Source organism: Oncorhynchus gorbuscha, unplaced genomic scaffold, assembly GCF_021184085.1.
Source record: "Oncorhynchus gorbuscha isolate QuinsamMale2020 ecotype Even-year unplaced genomic scaffold, OgorEven_v1.0 Un_scaffold_2452, whole genome shotgun sequence".
Lineage (NCBI taxonomy): Eukaryota > Metazoa > Chordata > Actinopteri > Salmoniformes > Salmonidae > Oncorhynchus > Oncorhynchus gorbuscha.
Genome location: NW_025746961.1, coordinates 50,001 through 70,000, shown reverse-complemented (window position 1 = coordinate 70,000; position 20,000 = coordinate 50,001). Strand labels below are relative to the sequence as shown.

General features: G+C 43.9%; 1 protein-coding gene across 1 annotated transcript in view; it reads right to left on the bottom strand.

Moving 5' to 3' along the window:
- Positions 1 to 20,000, bottom strand: part of LOC124025800 (receptor tyrosine-protein kinase erbB-4-like) — a gene marked incomplete at its 3' end in the record, with an annotated part of 68,679 nt that overhangs the window by 2,373 nt on the left and 46,306 nt on the right. The window contains exon 6 of the mRNA XM_046339127.1: positions 438 to 593. Within this exon, the coding sequence (XP_046195083.1) occupies positions 438 to 593 (156 nt within the window). The remainder of the gene's footprint in view (positions 1 to 437; positions 594 to 20,000) is intronic.

Here is a 20,000-nt window from a genome sequence, read left to right as displayed (position 1 = left end):
TTTGCAATTGTTTTAAAATAGAAATGGTTGCTGATAATGTGCCTCTGTAGGCCTATGTAGACATTCCATTTAAAATCAGCTGTTTCCAGCTACAATAGTCATTTACAACATTAACAATGTCTACACTGTATATCTGATCAATTTGATGTCTTTCAAAAACAAGGACATTTCTAAATGACCCCAAACTTTTAAACGGTAGTGTATATATTAATCAATGGTTTACATTAAACATTTAGATGTGATTCTGTATACCATCCCAATACACACACACACACCCACCCACCACCCACCCACCACACACACACACACACACACACACACACACACACACACACACACACACACACACACACACACACACACACACACACACACACACACACACACACACACACACACACACACACACACACACACACACACACACACACACACACCTTGCCCCCGTCAGCGTTATATTCTTTCTCGTCGACGTCCAGCAGTCTGGCCAGGCCAAAGTCAGTGATCTTGATGTGGTTGGGGGACTTGACCAGAACATTACGGGCTGCCAGATCTCTGTGGACCAGCCTTCTCTCCTCCAGATACATCATACCCTGGGATGGTGGCAGAGAGAGAGAGAGAGAAAGAGAGAGGAGGGAGAGAGAGAGAGGGAGAGAGCGAGAGAGAAAGAGAGGGGAGAGAGAAAGAGAGGGAGAGAGAATGGGGAGAGGAGAGAGAGAGAGAGAGAGAGGAGAAAGAGAGAGAGGGAGAGAGAGAGAAGGAAAGGAGAGGGGAGAGATAGAGAGGAAAGAGGAGATCGAGAGACAGAGCGAGAGAGACAGATAGAGAGAAAGAGGAGATAGAGAGACAGATAGAGAGAGAGAGAGAGAGAGAGAGAGAGAGAGAGAGAGAGAGAGAGAGAGAGAGAGAGAGAGAGAGAGAGAAAGAGAGAAAGAGAAGGGAAGGAGAGAGAGAGGGAGAGAGAATGGGGAGAGATAGCGAGAGGAGAGAGAGTGGGGAGAGGAGAGAGAGAGAGAGAGAGAGAGAGAGAGAGAGAGAGAGAGAGAGAGGAGGAAGAGAGAGAGAGGGAGAGAGAGGAGGAAGGGAGAGGGGAGAAAGATAGAGAGGAAAGAGGAGATAGAGAGACAGAGCGAGAGAGAGATAAATAGAGAGAGAGGGGGGAGAGAAGAGATAGAGATAGGATAGAGTAGATAGAGAGAGAGATCGACAGTGAGAGAGGGAGGGAGAGAGCGAGAGAGGGAGAGACAATAGAAATAGAGAGATCGACAGCGAGAGAGGGAGGGAGAGAGCGAGAGATGGAGAGACAAATAGAGATAGAGAGATTGACAGCGAGAGAGGGAGGGAGAGAGAAATACAAAAAAAGATCTGATTGTGTATTGCCTTTTTCATCACAATCACAATCATCATCATCATGATCATCATCACAATCATTATCGTCACAATCATCATCATCATCAACATCAACACCACCACCATCACCACCATCACCACCATCATTCTCTCTTGTCCCTGCCCTGCGATGTCTTCTCCCTACCCTGTCCCCCTACCCTGGTCTCCTGGCCCTGTCCTGCCCTGTTCTCCCGACCCTGGTCTCCTGGCCCTGTCCTGCCCTGTTCTCCCTACTCTGGTCTCCTGGCCCTGTCCTGCCCTGTTCTCCCTACCCTGGTCTCCTGGCCCTGTCCTGCCCTGTTCTCCCCTACTCTGGTCTCCTGGCCCTGTCCTGCCCTGTTCTCCCTACCCTGGTCTCCTGGCCCTGTCCTGCCCTGTTCTCCCTACCCTGGTCTCCTGGCCCTGTCCTGCCCTGTTCTCCCTACCCTGGTCTCCTGGCCCTGTCCTGCCCTGTTCTCCCTACCCTGGTCTCCTGGCCCTGTCCTGCCCTGTTCTCCTGGCCCTGTCCTGCCCTGTTCTCCCTACCCTGGTCTCCTGGCCCTGTCCTGCCCTGTTCTTCTGGCCCTGTCCTGCCCTATTTCTCCCTACCCTGGTCTCCTGGCCCTGTCCTGCCCTGTTCTCCCTACCCTGGTCTCCCGGCCCTGTCCTGCCATGTTCTCCCTACCCTGGTCTCCCGGCCCTGACAGACTGGGACAGGAGGTGTGTTAGGGAGAGTGACCCTGACAGACTGGGACAGGAGGTGTGTTAGGGAGAGTGACCCTGACAGACCGGGACAGGAGCAGTTGGGACAGGAGGTGTATGAACCTCGCCTTCACACACACACCTCCCAATCCACACACCGCCCAGTCCACACACCTCCCAGTCCACACACCTCCCAGTCCACACACCTCCCAAGTCCACACACCTCCCAAGTCCACACACCTCCCAGTCCACATACCGCCCAGTCCACACACCGCCCAGTCCACACACCGCCCAGTCCACACACCGCCCAGTCCACACACCGCCCAGTCCACATACCGCCCAGTCCACACACCTCCCAGTCCACACACCTCCCAGTCCACACATCGCCCAGTCCACACACCGCCCAGTCCACACACCTCCCAGTCCACACACCTGCCCAGTCCACACACTGCCCAGTCCACACCTCTCCCATCCACACACTGCCCAGTCCACACACCTCCCAGTCCACACACTGCCCAGTCCACACATCTCCCATCCACACACCTCCCAGTCCCCACACTGCCCAGTCCACACACCTCCCAGTCCACACACTGCCCAGTCCACACACCGCCCAGTCCACACACTGCCCAGTCCACACATCGCCCTCTGATTCCACATCACTTAGATTTACACCCCCCTCAGACAGGGACAATATGATAAGACAGGGCCGACAGAGAGACACTCGTAGAAATAAAGCAGGTGTGTGTGTGTGTGTGTGCCAGAGAGAGACTGTGTGGCCATGTCTCTTTACTATTTACTAGAACTGCATACTGTGTAATAATCATATGACCTACTATACAGAATGTACTGCATACTGTGTAATAATCATATGACCTACTATACAGAATGTACTGCATACCATGTAATAATCGTATTACCTACTATACAGAATGTACTGCATACCATGTAATAATCGTATTACCTACTATTTAGAATGTACTGCATACCGTGTAATAATCATATCACCTACTATTTAGAATGTACTGCATACCGTGTAATAATCATATCACCTACTATTTAGAATGTACTGCATACCATGTAGTAATCCTATCACCTACTATTTAGAATCTACTGCAACCTGTGTAATAATCATATCACCTACTATTTAGAATCGACTGCATACTGTGTAATAATCATACTACCTATCACCTACTATTTAGAATCTACTGCATACTGTGTAATAATCATATCACCTACTATTTAGAATGTACTGCATACTGTGTAATAATCATATCACCTACTATTTAGAATCTACTGCATACTGTGTAATAATCCTATCACCTACTATTTAGAAAGTACTGCATACTGTGTAATAATCATATCACCTACTATTTAGAATCTACTGCATACTGTGTAATAATCCTATCACCTACTATTTAGAAAGTACTGCATACCGTGTAATAATCATATCACCTACTATTTAGAATCTACTGCATACGGTGTAATAATCAAATCACCTACTGTTTAGAATCTACTGCATACTGTGTAATAATCCTATCACCTACTATTTAGAAAGTACTGCATACTGTGTAATAATCATATCACCTACTATTTAGAAAGTACTGCATACTGTGTAATAATCATATCACCTACTGTTTAGAATCTACTGCATACTGTGTAATAATCATATCACCTACTATTTAGAATGTACTGCATACTGTGTAATAATCATATCACCTACTATTTAGAATCTACTGCATACTGTGTAATAATCATATCACCTACTATTTAGAAAGTACTGTATACTGTGTAATAATCATATCACCTACTGTTTAGAATCTACTGCATACTGTGTAATAATCATATCACCTACTGTTTAGAATCTACTGCATACTGTGTAATAATCCTATCACCTACTATTTAGAATGTACTACTGAGTAAGGATGTATACTCTTACCAACATACTCCTCCATACTGAGAATGTCAACCGATGCATTTTTATTATTATTTATTTATTTACCCATTATTTATTCATGTTGGTACAGCCCGTCCCCTATCTGATTTAGAACGTAGGTACAGGTATTCAGACTCATGTTGGTACAGCCCGTCCCCTATCTGATTTAGATCGTAGGTACAGGTATTCAGACTCATGTTGGTACAGCCCGTCCCCTATTTGATTTAGATCGTAGGTACAGGTATTCAGACTCATGTTGGTACAGCCCATCCCCTATCTGATTTAGATCGTAGGTACAGGTATTCAGACTCATGTTGGTACAGCCCGTCCCCTATCTGATTTAGAACGTAGGTACAGGTATTCAGACTCATGTTGGTACAGCCCGTCCCCTATCTGATTTAGATGTTAGGTACAGGTATTCAGACTCATGTTGAATACAGCCCGTCCCCTATCTGATTTGCTCTCACAGTCTCACGTTAGAATAAGAGGTACATACATGTTTCTATTCACAGTCTCATGTTAGGACGTTTATACATGTTTCTACCTGCTCTCACAGTCTCATTTAGAATAAGACGTTTAGGTACAGGTATTCAGTCTCACGTTAGAATAAGACGTTTATACAGTTTCTACCTGCTCTCACAGTCTGATTTAGAATAAGGTACATGGTATTCAGTCTCATGTTAGAATAAGCCATACATGTTTCTACCCCTATCTGATTTAGAATAAGGTACAGGTATTCAGACTCATGTTGGTACAGCCCGTTAGAATCTGATTTAGAATGTTTCTACCTGGTACAGTCTATTAGAATAAGACGTTTATACATGTTTCTACCTGCTCTCACAGTCTCATTTAGAATAAGGTACAGGTATTCAGTCTCATGTTGAATAAGACGTTTATACATGTTTCTACCTGCTCTCACAGTCTCATGTTAGAATAAGACATTTATACATGTTTCTACCTGCTCTCACAGTCTCATGTTAGAATAAGACGTTTATACATGTTTCTACCTGCTCTCACAGTCTCACGTTAGAATAAGACGTTTATACATGTTTCTACCTGCTCTCACAGTCTCATGTTAGAATAAGACATTCATACATGTTTCTACCTGCTCTCACAGTCTCATGTTAGAATAAGACGTTTATACATGTTTCTACCTGCTCTCACAGTCTCATGTTAGAATAAGACATTCATACATGTTTCTACCTGCTCTCACAGTCTCATGTTAGAATAAGACGTTTATACATGTTTCTACCTGCTCTCACAGTCTCACGTTAGAATAAGACGTTTATACATGTTTCTACCTGCTCTCACAGTCTCATGTTAGAATAAGACATTCATACATGTTTCTACCTGCTCTCACAGTCTCATGTTAGAATAAGACGTTTATACATGTTTCTACCTGCTCTCACAGTCTCATGTTAGAATAAGACGTTTATACATGTTTCTACCTGCTCTCACAGTCTCATGTTAGAATAAGACGTTTATACATGTTTCTACCTGCTCTCACAGTCTCATGTTAGAATAAGACGTTTATACATGTTTCTACCTGCTCTCACAGTCTCATGTTAGAATAAGACATTCATACATGTTTCTACCTGCTCTCACAGTCTCATGTTAGAATAAGACATTTATACATGTTTCTACCTGCTCTCACAGTCTCACGTTAGAATAAGACATTTATACATGTTTCTACCTGCTCTCACAGTCTCATGTTAGAATAAGACGTTTATACATGTTTCTCACAACGTTAGAATTTCAACATGTTTTAGATCTCACAGTCTCAGTTAGAATAAGACTTTATAATGTTTCTACCTGCTCTCACAGTCTCACTCTAGAATAAGACGTTTATACATGTTTCTACCTGCATTAAGTCTGAATGGTTAGAATAAGACATTAACTCTGAATACATGTTTTACCTGCTTCACAGTCTAACTCTGAATAAGACATTTTACATGTTTTCAAACGTCAAATTTCAAAGTGTTTAAGATTAAGTTCAGGCATTAACTCTGAATGGTTAAGGTTAGGCATTAACTATGAATGGTTAAGGTTAGGCATTAACTCTGAATGGTTAAGGTTAGGCATTAACTCTGAATGGTTAAGGTTAGGCATTAACTCTGAATGGTTAAGGTTAGGCATTAACTCTGAATGGTTAAGGTAAGGCATTAACTCTGAATGGTTAAGGTTAGGCATTAACTCTGAATGGTTAAGGTTAGGCATTAACTATGAATGGTTAAGGTTAGGCATTAACTCTGAATGGTTAAGGTAAGGCATTAACTCTGAATGGTTAAGGTTAGGCATTAACTCTGAATGGTTAAGGTTAGGCATTAACTCTGAATGGTTAAGGTTAGGCATTAACTATGAATGGTTAAGGTTAGGCATTAACTCTGAATGGTTAAGGTTAGACATTAACTCCAAATGGTTTCGATAAGGGCTAATGTCTAGGAAAGGTTTAAAACAATACTATCAAAATTGGATTGAAACTTGTAACCTTTGGCACCAGATGATTACCTTTGGCAGATATTCACACGCTAGTAACACCCAAACCTACTAGAAGGTAACAGCGGTCACTGTTGCCCCCGAGTGTCTGGTTTCTACGTCATCTCCCAACGTCCTCACACATGGATGGACATCCAATTCTGACCTGTATGACAGGTGACCTGGCTGTAGTGTTTACAGCTCAGCTTGTCACGGTTCAACAGAATGCATCAGAACTTCAAGCTCCCCTCAATGTGTCTACACACACTGCAATTGGGCCTATTATCAAGATGGTTAGTCATTGGAGAAAATTGATGTCCTGCCAACACATTAATGTTGATGACAAAAGCCCAATGAGCGAAGCTGTGAAGTGGAGGAAATCATAGAGGCTTGTAGTAAAGACTGTGGGGACTCTGTTCTCCGCCTTCATTTGTTGCTCAATGGACTGGATGAGAACATCGATGCGTGTGGTTGCAAACACACAATACACACACACGGACGCAGATAAGCAGGCACGCACACAGGCAGGCAGGCACGTGCACACACACACATGCACACACAAACACACACACACACACAAAGCAAGCCAAAACACACACAGAGGCAGACAGGGAGGAGGGCCAATTGAAGTGCATTATTCTGGATGATAAACAAGTGAATGGCACTTTGTGGTGTGATCAATAAGAGCCCCGGTGAGGAGGGGGTGTCTGTCTCCCTCCCTCTCCTCTACCCCTAGACAGTGGAGAAACAGACAGAGGGGGGTGTCTGTCTCCCTCCCTCTCCTCTACCACTAGACAATGGAGAAACAGACAGAGACAGAGAGGGGGGTGTCTGTCTCCTTCCCTCTCCTCTACCACTAGACAGTGGAGAAACAGACAGAGGGGGGTGTCTGTCTCCCTCCCTCCTCTACCACTAGACAGTGGAGGAACAGACATTGGCGGGTGTCTGTCTCCCTCCCTCTCCTCTACCAGTAGACAGTGGAGAAACAGACAGAGGGGGGTGTCTGTCTCCCTCCCTCTCCTCTACCACTAGACAGTGGAGGAACAGACAGAGACAGAGAGGGGGGTGTCTGTCTCCCTCCCTCTCCTCTACCACTAGACAGTGGAGGAACAGACATTGGGGGGTGTCTGTCTCCCTCCCTCTCCTCTACCACTAGACAGTGGAGAAACAGACAGAGACAGAGAGGGGGGTGTCTGTCTCCCTCCCTCTCCTCTACCACTAGACAGTGGAGAAACAGACAGAGACAGAGAGGGGGGTGTCTGTCTCCCTCCCTCTCCTCTACCACTAGACAGTGGAGAAACAGACAGAGAGAGGGGGGGTGTCTGTCTCCCTCCCTCTCCTCTACCACTAGACAGTGGAGAAACAGACAGAGAGGGGGTGTCTGTGTCCCTCCCTCTCCTCTACCACTAGACAGTGGAGAAACAGACAGAGGGGGGTGTCTGTCTCCCTCCCTCTCCTCTACCACTAGACAGTGGAGAAACAGACAGAGACAGAGAGGGGTGTCTGTCTCCCTCCCTCTCCTCTACCACTAGACAGTGGAGAAACAGACAGAGAGAGGGGGGGTGTCTGTCTCCCTCCCTCTCCTCTACCACTAGACAGTGGAGAAACAGACAGAGAGGGGGGTGTCTGTCTCCCTCCCTCTCCTCTACCACTAGACAGTGGAGAAACAGACAGAGAGAGGGGGGGGGGTTGTCTGTCTCCCTCCCTCTCCTCTACCACTAGACAATGGAGAAACAGACAGAGACAGAGAGGGGGGTGTCTGTCTCCCTCCCTCTCCTCTACCACTAGACAGTGGAGAAACAGACAGAGAGAGAGAGGGGGGGGGTGTCTGTCTCCCTCCCTCTCCTCTACCACTAGACAGTGGAGAAACAGACAGAGAGAGAGAGAGGGGGGTGTCTGTCTCCCTCCCTCTCCTCTACCACTAGACAGTGGAGAAACAGACAGAGAGAGAGAGGGGGGGTTGTCTGTCTCCCTCCCTCTCCTCTACCACTAGACAATGGAGAAACAGACAGAGACAGAGAGGGGGGTGTCTGTCTCCCTCCCTCTCCTCTACCACTAGACAGTGGAGAAACAGACAGAGAGGGGGGTGTCTGTCTCCCTCCCTCTCCTCTACCACTAGACAGTGGAGAAACAGACAGAGAGGGGGGTGTCTGTCTCCCTCCCTCTCCTCTACCACTAGACAGTGGAGAAACAGACAGAGAGAGAGAGGGGGGTGTCTGTCTCCCTCCCTCTCCTCTACCACTAGACAGTGGAGAAACAGAAGAGAGAGAGAGGGGGGGGTGTCTGTCTCCCTCCCTCTCCTCTACCACTAGACAATGGAGAAACAGACAGAGACAGAGAGGGGGGTGTCTGTCTCCCTCCCTCTCCTCTACCACTAGACAGTGGGGAAACAGACAGAGACAGAGAGGGGGTGTCTGTCTCCCTCCCTCTCCTCTACCACTAGACAGTGGAGAAACAGACAGAGAGAGAGAGGGGGGTGTCTGTCTCCCTCCCTCTCCTCTACCACTAGACAGTGGAGAAACAGACCGAGAAAGAGAGGGGGTGTCTGTCTCCCTCCCTCTCCTCTACCACTAGACAATGGAGAAACAGACCGAGAAAGAGGGGGTGTCTGTCTCCTCCCTCTCCTCTACCACTAGACAGTGGAGAAACAGACCGAGAAAGAGGGGGGTGTCTGTCTCCCTCCCTCTCCTCTACCACTAGACAATGGAGAAACAGACAGAGACAGAGAGGGGGGTGTCTGTCTCCCTCCCTCTCCTCTACCACTAGACAGTGGAGAAACAGACCGAGAAAGAGGGGGGGGTGTCTGTCTCCCTCCCTCTCCTCTACCACTAGACAATGGAGAAACAGACAGAGACAGAGAGGGGGGTGTCTGTCTCCCTCCCTCTCCTCTACCACTAGACAGTGGAGAAACAGACCGAGAAAGAGAAACAGACAGAATCATTGCTCACTTAGAAACACTAATACCCTGACTACACCGCGAGTGTTGCCAAATAAATGTTATTCAATTATAATGTGTGGGGGGACAAAATAAATGTATGCACGATGGCACACGCTCAGCCGGTTTGGGTTCCGTGTTATACAGAAACCTGAAAATATACGGGGGTTTATATCAGCTAGACTCAGCTTTGACAGAGCACAAAAGCTGAGTCAGGTAAATTGTGTTGGAAAGCACGGTGTCATGGTGGCGGTGGAGGTGTTCGCTAGACGAATGTGAGGATAAATGCATAGTGTAGACGGCTGGTGGAGTTAGAGAGAGAGAGAGAGAGAGAGAGAGAGAGAGAGAGAGAGAGAGAGAGAGAGAGAGAGAGACAGAGACAGAGACAGAGACAGAGACAGAGAGAGAGAGAGAGACAGAGACAGAGAGAGAGAGAGAGAGAGAGAGAGAGAGAGAGAGAGAGAGAGAGAGAGAGAGAGAGAGAGAGAGAGAGAGAGAGAGAGAGAGAGAGAGAGAAAGAGAGAGAGAGAGAGAGAGAGAGAGAGAGAGAGAGAGAGAGAAAGAGAGAGAGAGAGAGAGAGAGAGAGAGAGAGAGAGAGAGAGAGAGAGACAGAGAGAAAGAGAGAGAAAGAGAGAGAGAGAGCTCTAAACATAATATAAATATCACACTGCTCCACGCTCCATTCCTTACCTACTTACAATGGAGTCCTGCCAATAGAATTACAATGGGCAATGACAGCGCTCCGGCATTGGGGGAGTGGGAGGTGATGGGGTGGAAGTGTATTTAAAATAGATCACTTCTGGGGCCCAGACCCGGGGGCCGATCATTAGAGATGCTGATTACAATAAAGCCTTGAAGAACGGACAGGCTCCATAATATTTATCCTCTCTGTCTGCTTTAGGACGCATTAGGAATCTACAGTGAATATAGCACATTAATACTGTCCTACAGTCCTAGGTTGCAACCCAAATGGTACTCTTTTTACTAAGTAGTGCACTACATTTCAACAGACCCTATGAGGCAGTCCTACCTACCCTGGTTAGAAGTAGTGCACTACATTTCAACAGAGCCCTATGAGGCAGTCCTACCTACCCTGGTTAGAAGTAGTGCACTACATTTCAACAGAGCCCTAGGAGGCAGTCCTACCAACCCTGGTTAGAAGTAGGGCACTACATTTCAACAGAGCCCTATGAGGCAGTCCTACCTACCCTGGTTAGAAGTAGTGCACTACATTTCAACAGGGCCCTATGAGGCAGTCCTACCTACCCTGGTTAGAAGTAGTGCACTACATTTCAACAGAGCCCTATGAGCCAGTCCTACCTACCCTGGTTAGAAGTAGTGCACTACATTTCAACAGAGCCCTAGGAGGCAGTCCTACCTACCCTGATTAGAAGTAGTGCACTACATAGGGAATAGTGACAACGCAATGAAGGGCACATTGTGGAGCGCAGCAGTGTACAATGAAATGAGGACCTAAATATTGTCACTGTGTAGTTGGTTGGGGCCATAAACACTATGACCACATTGAACTGATGTCGTCGCTGTCATGTTGTGAGTGATGGAAGTGTTGCCTAGGTAGTTGTTTAGGTGTCATTGTATATCATGTTGAAGGTAATGGTAGTTGTTTAGGTGTCATTGTATATCATGTCGAAGGTAATGGTAGTTGTTTAGGTGTCATTGTATATCATGTCGAAGGTAATGGTAGTTGTCAGGTGTCATTGTATATCATGTTGAAGGTAATGGTAGTTGTTTAGGTGTCATTGTATATCATGTTGAAGGTAATGGTAGTTGTTTAGGTGTCATTGTATATAATGTTGAAGGTAATGGTAGTTGTTTAGGTGTCATTGTATATCATGTCGAAGGTAATGGTAGTTGTTTAGGTGTCATTGTATATCATGTTGAAGGTAATGGTAGTTGTTTAGGTGTCATTGTATATCATGTCGAAGGTAATGGTAGTTGTTTAGGTGTCATTGTATATAATGTTGAAGGTAATGGTAGTTGTTTAGGTGTCATTGTAAATAATGTCGAAGGTAATGGTAGTTGTTTAGGTGTCATTGTATATCATGTCGAAGGTAATGGTAGTTGTTTAGGTGTCATTGTATATCATGTTGAAGGTAATGGTAGTTGTTTAGGTGTCATTGTATATCATGTTGAAGGTAATGGTAGTTGTTTAGGTGTCATTGTAAATAATGTCAAAGGTAATGGTAGTTGTTTAGGTGTCATTGTATATCATGTCGAAGGTAATGGTAGTTGTTTAGGTGTCATTGTATATCATGTTGAAGGTAATGGTAGTTGTTTAGGTGTCATTGTATATCATCGAAGGTAATAGTTGTTTAGGTGTCATTGTATATCATGTTGAAGGTAATGGTAGTTGTTTAGGTGTCATTGTATATCATGTTGAAGGTAATGGTAGTTGTTTAGGTGTCATTGTATATCATGTCGAAGATAATGGTAGTTGTTTAGGTGTCATTGTATATCATGTTGAAGGTCAGTTGTTTAGGTGTCATTGTATATCATGTTGAAGGTAATGGTAGTTGTTTAGGTGTCATTGTATATCATGTCGAAGGTAATGGTAGTTGTTTAGGTGTCATTGTATATCATGTTGAAGGTAATGGTAGTTGTTTAGGTGTCATTGTATATCATGTGAAGGTAATGGTAGTTGTTTAGGTGTCATTGTATATCATGTTGAAGGTAATGGTAGTTGTTTAGGTGTCATTGTATATCATGTTGAAGGTAATGGTAGTTGTTTAGGTGTCATTGTAAATCATGTTGAAGGTAATGGTAGTTGTTTAGGTGTCATTGTATATCAAGGTAATGGTAGTTGTTTAGGTGTCATTGTATATAATGTTGAAGGTAATGGTAGTTGTTTAGGTGTCATTGTATATCATGTCGAAGGTAATGGTAGTTGTTTAGGTGTCATTGTATATCATGTTGAAGGTAATGGTAGTTGTTTAGGTGTCATTGTATATCATGTTGAAGGTAATGGTAGTTGTTTAGGTGTCATTGTATATCATGTCGAAGGTAATGGTAGTTGTTTAGGTGTCATTGTATATAATGTCGAAGGTAATGGTAGTTGTTTAGGTGTCATTGTATATAATGTTGAAGGTAATGGTAGTTGTTTAGGTGTCATTGTAAATAATGTCGAAGGTAATGGTAGTTGTTTAGGTGTCATTGTATATCATGTCGAAGGTAATGGTAGTTGTTTAGGTGTCATTGTATATCATGTTGAAGGTAATGGTAGTTGTTTAGGTGTCATTGTAAATAATGTCAAAGGTAATGGTAGTTGTTTAGGTGTCATTGTAAGGTAATGGTAGTTGTTTAGGTGTCATTGTATATCATGTTGAAGGTAATGTAGTTGTTTAGGTGTCATTGTATATCATGTTGAAGGTAATGGTAGTTGTTTAGGTGTCATTGTATATCATGTCGAAGGTAATGGTAGTTGTTTAGGTGTCATTGTATATCATGTCGAAGGTAATGGTAGTTGTTTAGGTGTCATTGTATATCATGTTGAAGGTAATGGTAGTTGTTTAGGTGTCATTGTATATCATGTTGAAGGTAATGGTAGTTGTTTAGGTGTCATTGTATATCATGTTGAAGGTAATGGTAGTTGTTTAGGTGTCATTGTATATCATGTCGAAGGTAATGGTAGTTGTTTAGGTGTCATTGTATATCATGTCGAAGGTAATGGTAGTTGTTTAGGTGTCATTGTATATCATGTTGAAGGTAATGGTAGTTGTTTAGGTGTCATTGTATATCATGTCGAAGGTAATGGTAGTTGTTTAGGTGTCATTGTATATCATGTTGAAGGTAATGGTAGTTGTTTAGGTGTCATTGTATATCATGTTGAAGGTAATGGTAGTTGTTTAGGTGTCATTGTATATCATGTCGAAGGTAATGGTAGTTGTTTAGGTGTCATTGTTAAATAATGTCATTGTATATCATGTTGAAGGTAATGGTAGTTGTTTAGGTGTCATCTCGAAGGTAATGGTAGTTGTTTAGGTGTCATTGTATATAATGTGAAGGTAATGGTAGTTGTTTAGGTGTCATTGTATATAATGTTGAAGGTAATGGTAGTTGTTTAGGTGTGATGAAGGTAATGGTAGTTGTTTAGGTGTCATTGTATAAATATCATGTTGAAGGTATGGTAGTTGTTTAGGTGTCATTGTTGTTTAGGTGTCATTGTGTAATGGTAGTTGTTTAGGTGTCATTGTAAATAATGTCAAAGGTAATGGTAGTTGTTTGTGTCATTGCTGTAATGGTAGTTGTTTAGGTGTCATTGTATATCATGTTGAAGGTAATGGTAGTTGTTTAGGTGTCATTGTAAATAATGTCAAAGGTAATGGTAGTTGTTTAGGTGTCATTGTATATCATGTTGAAGGTAATGGTAGTTGTTTAGGTGTCATTGTATATCATGTCGAAGGTAATGGTAGTTGTTTAGGTGTCATAACTTGTGATGCTGAGATGTGTCATTGTAAATAATGTTGAAGGTAATGGTAGTTGTTTAGGTGTCACTAGTTGTGATGCTGAGATGTGTCATTGTAAATAATGTTGAAGGTAATGGTAGTTGTTTAGGTGTCATAACTTGTGATGCTGAGATGTGTCCTTGTAAATAATGTTGAAGGTAATGGTAGTTGTTTAGGTGTCACTACTTGTGATGCTGAGATGTGTCATTGTAAATAATGTTGAAGGTAATGGTAGTTGTTTAGGTGTCATAACTTGTGATGCTGAGATGTGTCATTGTAAATAATGTTGAAGGTAATGGTAGTTGTTTAGGTGTCACTAGTTGTGATGCTGAGATGTGTCATTGTAAATAATGTTGAAGGTAATGGTAGTTGTTTAGGTGTCACTAGTTGTGATGCTGAGATGTGTCATTGTAAATAATGTTGAAGGTAATGGTAGTTGTTTAGGTGTCACTAGTTGTGATGCTGAGATGTGTCATTGTATATCATGTCGAAGGTAATGGTAGTTGTTTAGGTGTCATTGTATATAATGTTGAAAGTAATGGTAGTTGTTTAGGTGTCATTGTATATCATGTTGAAGGTAATGGTAGTTGTTTAGGTGTCATTGTATATAATGTTGAAAGTAATGGTAGTTGTTTAGGTGTCATTGTATATCATGTTGAAGGTAATGGTAGTTGTTTAGGTGTCATTGTAAATAATGTCAAAGGTAATGGTAGTTGTTTAGGTGTCATTGTATATCATGTCGAAGGTAATGGTAGTTGTTTAGGTGTCATTGTATATAATGTTGAAAGTAATGGTAGTTGTTTAGGTGTCATTGTATATCATGTCGAAGGTAATGGTAGTTGTTTAGGTGTCATTGTATATCATGTTGAAGGTAATGGTAGTTGTTTAGGTGTCACTACTTGTGATGCTGAGATGTGTCATTGTATATCATGTCGAAGGTAATGGTAGTTGTTTAGGTGTCATTGTATATCATGTCGAAGGTAATGGTAGTTGTTTAGGTGTCACTACTTGTGATGCTGAGATGTGTCATTGTAAATAATGTTGAAGGTAATGGCATAGATGCATAAATAGCCCCATCAATCCTCTACTCCCTCTGTTTCTTCTCCTCATCCTTGTCCCTTCCATATCCTCTCTCTCTCTTGACTCTCTTCTTCCTCCTTCCCCTCTCCTCCTCCTCCTCCTCCTCCTCCTCCTCCTCCTCCTCCTCCTCCTCCTCCTCCTCCTCCTCCTCCTCCTCCTCCTCCTCTCTATCATCCTCCTCACCCTCCTCCTCCTCTTCTGGTTGTTCTTCCTCCTTCCCCTCTCCTCCTCCTCCTCCTCCACATCTTCCTCCTCTCTATCATCCTCCTCACCCTCCTCCTCCTCTTCTGGTTGTTCTTCCTCCTTCCCCTCTCCTCCTCCTCCTCCTCCACATCTTCCTCCTCTCTATCATCCTCCTCACCCTCCTCCTCCTCTTCTGGTTGTTCTTCCTCCTTCCCCTCTCCTCCTCCTCCTCCTCCTCCTCCTCCACATCTTCTTCCTCTCTATCATCCTCCTCACCCTCCTCCTCCTCTTCTGGTTGTTCTTCCTCCTCCTTCCTTCTCATTCTACTGCATACAGGGAACAATAGTGACTCACTTAACTTTTTAAGTACCCGGGAACTTGTGAATATGCCAAGTAATAAAGAATTCTAATTGTAATTTTGCAAGGTTATCTGTCTAGAAGATACTCTTGGCCACCTCTTGGCTGGGACTGTCACCATCAGTGTTCTAGTGAGTCTGAGTGTCTGGCAGGCTGACTCTGTGGCTCACAGTGATGAACTGCGTTACACTGTGTTCTCCCCACACACTGTAGCAAGACACACACACACACACACACACACACACACACACACACACACACACACACACACACACACACACACACACACACACACACACACACACACACACACACACACACACACACACACACACACACACACACACACACACACACACACACACACACACACACACAGGTCGCAGTTGCAAATGAGAACTTGTTCTCAACTAGCCTACCTGGTTAAATAAAGGTATAATAAATAAAAAATAAACACACACACACACTCACACGCAAACACCATGCTGAGGCCCTACCGCCACATACACACACCTTCCCTCTCACACACACACACACGCACCTACCTTCCCTCTCTCACACACACACACACACACACACACACACACACACACACACACACACACACACACACACACACACACACACACACACACACACACACACACACACACTTCACCACTCACACACACACACACACCTTCCCTCTCACACACACACACACCTTCCTCTCACACACACACACACCTTCCCTCTCACACACACACACACCTTCCCTCTCACACACACACACACCTTCCCCTCTCACACACACACACACACCTTCCCTCACACACACACACACACACACACACACACACACACACACACACACACACACACACACACACACACACACACACACACACACACACACACACACACACACACACACACACACACACACACACACACACACACACACACACACACACACACACACACACACACTCAAATGTCCCTCAACGAACCAGGTAAACAAGCCTGTTTCTGTTCAGACAGTATTTAACAACGAACCAGGTAAACAAGCCTGTTTCTGTTCAGACAGTATTTAACAACGAACCAGGTAAACAAGCCTGTTTCTGTTCAGACAGTATTTAACAACGAACCAGGTAAACAAGCCTGTTTCTGTTCAGACCGTATTTAACAACGAACCAGGTAAACAAGCCTGTTTCTGTTCAGACAGTATTTAACAACGAACCAGGTAAACAAGCCTGTTTCTGTTCAGACAGTATTTAACAACGAACCAGGTAAACAAGCCTGCTTCTGTTCAGACCGTATTTAATAAGGAACCAGGTAAACAAGCCTGTTTCTGTTCAGACAGTATTTAACAACGAACCAGGTAAACAAGTCTGTTTCTGTTCAGACAGTATTTAACAACGAACCAGGTAAACAAGCCTGTTTCTGTTCAGACTGTATGTGAGACGTTAACTAAAGAAGTTAAAAGGGGCAACAAGAACACAGTACTTGATCGCAGTTTGAATCCTGGTGAATCAGTATTTGTCAATTTTCTATTCATATTCTGAATATGAATCTCTGAAGGCAGAAAGGCTGGTATGTACGTTTAATTAACCAGCAGTGTGCAAGTTTTTCATTTATTTAAAGGGTAGGGTTCTTAAACAGTAGGAATCTTAAAGGGTATGGTTCTTAAAAGGGTATGTATCATAAACGTAACCACATGTAACATGTGGATTGGCATTAGAATCATCATCAAAAGTCCCAATGGAAAGTTACACCGCACTTATTTTTCGAGTTATTACATAAAACGGATCAGAATTCCAAAGAATGCCGAAGTCATGTCGGAAAGCTTTTTTTTCTGCGGTGTGATGTAATATGGAGGACCTGGAAAGCCAGCCTATTCCCTGTAATGTAAATTCCAACATAAATAACTTAAAATGTGTAAACCAAATCGGTTTCAATTTCATTTTCAGCCAACTTACAAACAAATATGAATGTATTGTTTACAAATCAACTTGCAAGGTTGCTAGCCAACTAGCCTGCTAATGTTAGCCCTACTAGCCTGCTAAAGTTAGTACCCTACCAGCCTGCTAACATTACATTAGCATTGAATGAGTCAGCCAGTTGCTACCAACACCTAGCTTACACTACATTAAAGTAAAGCAACGTTTTGGAAATACATAACGCCATCTAACCAGTTATCAAAGAACATTAGCTATATACAGTTAGCCCAGCCAGCCTAGCCAACCACCTTGGTTATGGTTCGCAAGCTAGAGCCCGACTACTGGACACCAGCTAGAACGCAACAAACACAACACAGCTAAAACATAATCACAGATTAAAAGACGGGGCTGGGGCCCATCTGATGGTAAAACTTTTAAAAGAACGCAGGCTGAGTTAGTGAGGGGGAGGCAAACGCTTTGCTAGGCCAATGGAGAGTTAGAGAAATCCGAAATAGATATAATCCAGATGTCTGTCAGCTAGCGCACTAGCAATAAATTACAAAACTCCCGTAGCCTACTTCACAGAGAACATGACGAAAAGTTGACAAAACTAAAATAAGAACAGACAAGGTATTACACAATTACAGCAAGCAGGTTGTGACATCGGTGACTAAAAACTCATGCTTCCTATCCTTTAAGGAGAGGGAGAGAGAGAGAGAGAGAGAGATTGTATATATATATATAATATGACATTTGTAATGTCTTTACTGTTTTTAAACTTCTGTATGTGTAATGTTTACTGTTAATTTTTGTTGTTTTTCACTTTATATATTCACTTTGTATGTTGTCTACCTCACTTGCTTTGGCAATGTTAACACATGTTTCCCATGCCAATAAAGCCCTTGAATTGAATTGAATTGAATTGAGAGAGAGAGAGAGACAGAGAGAGAGAGAGAGAGAGAGAGAGAGAGAGAGAGAGAGAGAGAGAGAGAGAGAGAGAGAGAGAGAGAGAGAGAGAGAGAGAGAGAGAGAGAGAGAGAGAGAGAGAGAGAGAGAGCAGAGTGTGCGTTAAAGCTGAGAGTTCATCTAAGGTTACAGTGTGGGTTTAAGTAGAGTTTGGGTAGAAAATGTGTGTGCAACAGCCCTTGAGTGTATACACTGGCTAACAAGCTTTTGCTCAAAAGGCGGCAACATGTACCCTACAATGTTTTGCTCAGTGTTTGTGTGTGTACAAGCCTGCATGTTGCTCCGCTCTGTTGTGGCCTGCGTGGTACGCTGCATTGAAAAAGGTTAAAGGTTCTCAGGGGTGGACAGAAGAATGCTAAATGATAGCAGAACGCTTCCCAGGCCTGCTAGACGATAGCAGAATACCTCCCCAGGCCTGCTAGACGATATCAGAACGCTTCCCAGGCCTGCTAGACAATAGCAGAATACCTCCCCAGGCCTGCTAGACGATAGCAGAATACCTCCCCAGGCCTGCTAGACGATAGCAGAATACCTCCCCAGGCCTGCTAGACGATAGCAGAATACCTCCCCAGGCCTACTAGACGATATCAGAACGCTTCCCAGGCCTGCTAGACGATAGCAGAATGCCTCCCCAGGCCTGCTAGACGATAGCAGAATGCCTCCCAGGCCTGCTAAATGATAACATAATACCTCCCCAGCCCTGCTAAATGATAACAGAATACCTCCCCAGCCCTGCTAAATGATAACAGAATACCTCCCCATCCCTGCTAAATGATAACAGAATACCTCCCCAGCACTGCTAAATGATAACAGAATACCTCCCCAGCCCTGCTAAATGATAACAGAATACCTCCCCAGCCCTGCTAAATGATAACAGAAAAACTCCCCAGCCCTGCTAGACGATAGCAGAATACCTCCCCAGCCCTGCTAAATGATAACAGAATACCTCCCCAGGCCTGCTAAATGATAATAGAATACCTCCCCAGCCCTGCTAAATGATAACAGAATACCTCCCTAGCCCTGCTAGACGATAGCAGAATACCTCCCCAGGCCTGCTAAATGATAACAGAATACCTCCCCAGGCCTGCTAAATGATAACAGAATACCTCCCCAGGCCTGCTAAATGATAACAGAATACCTCCCCAGCCCTGCTAAATGATAACAGAATACCTCCCCAGCCCTGCTAAATGATAACAGAATACCTCCCCAGCCCTGCTAAATGATAACAGAATACCTCCCCAGCCCTGCTAAATGATAACAGAATACCTCCCCAGCCCTGCTAAATGATAACAGAATACCTCCCCAGCCCTGCTAAATGATAACAGAATACCTCCCCAGCCCTGCTAAATGATAACAGAATACCTCCCCAGCCCTGCTAAATGATAACAGAATACTTCCCCAGCCCTGCTAAATGATAACAGAATACCTCCCCAGGCCTGCTAAATGATAAGAGAATACCTCCCCAGGCCTGCTAAATGATAAGAGAATACCTCCCCAGCCCTGCTAAACGATAACAGAATACCTCCCCATCCCTGCTAAATGATAACAGAATACCTCCCCAGCCCTGCTAGACAATAACAGAATACCTCCCCAGCCATGCTAAATGATAACAGAACAC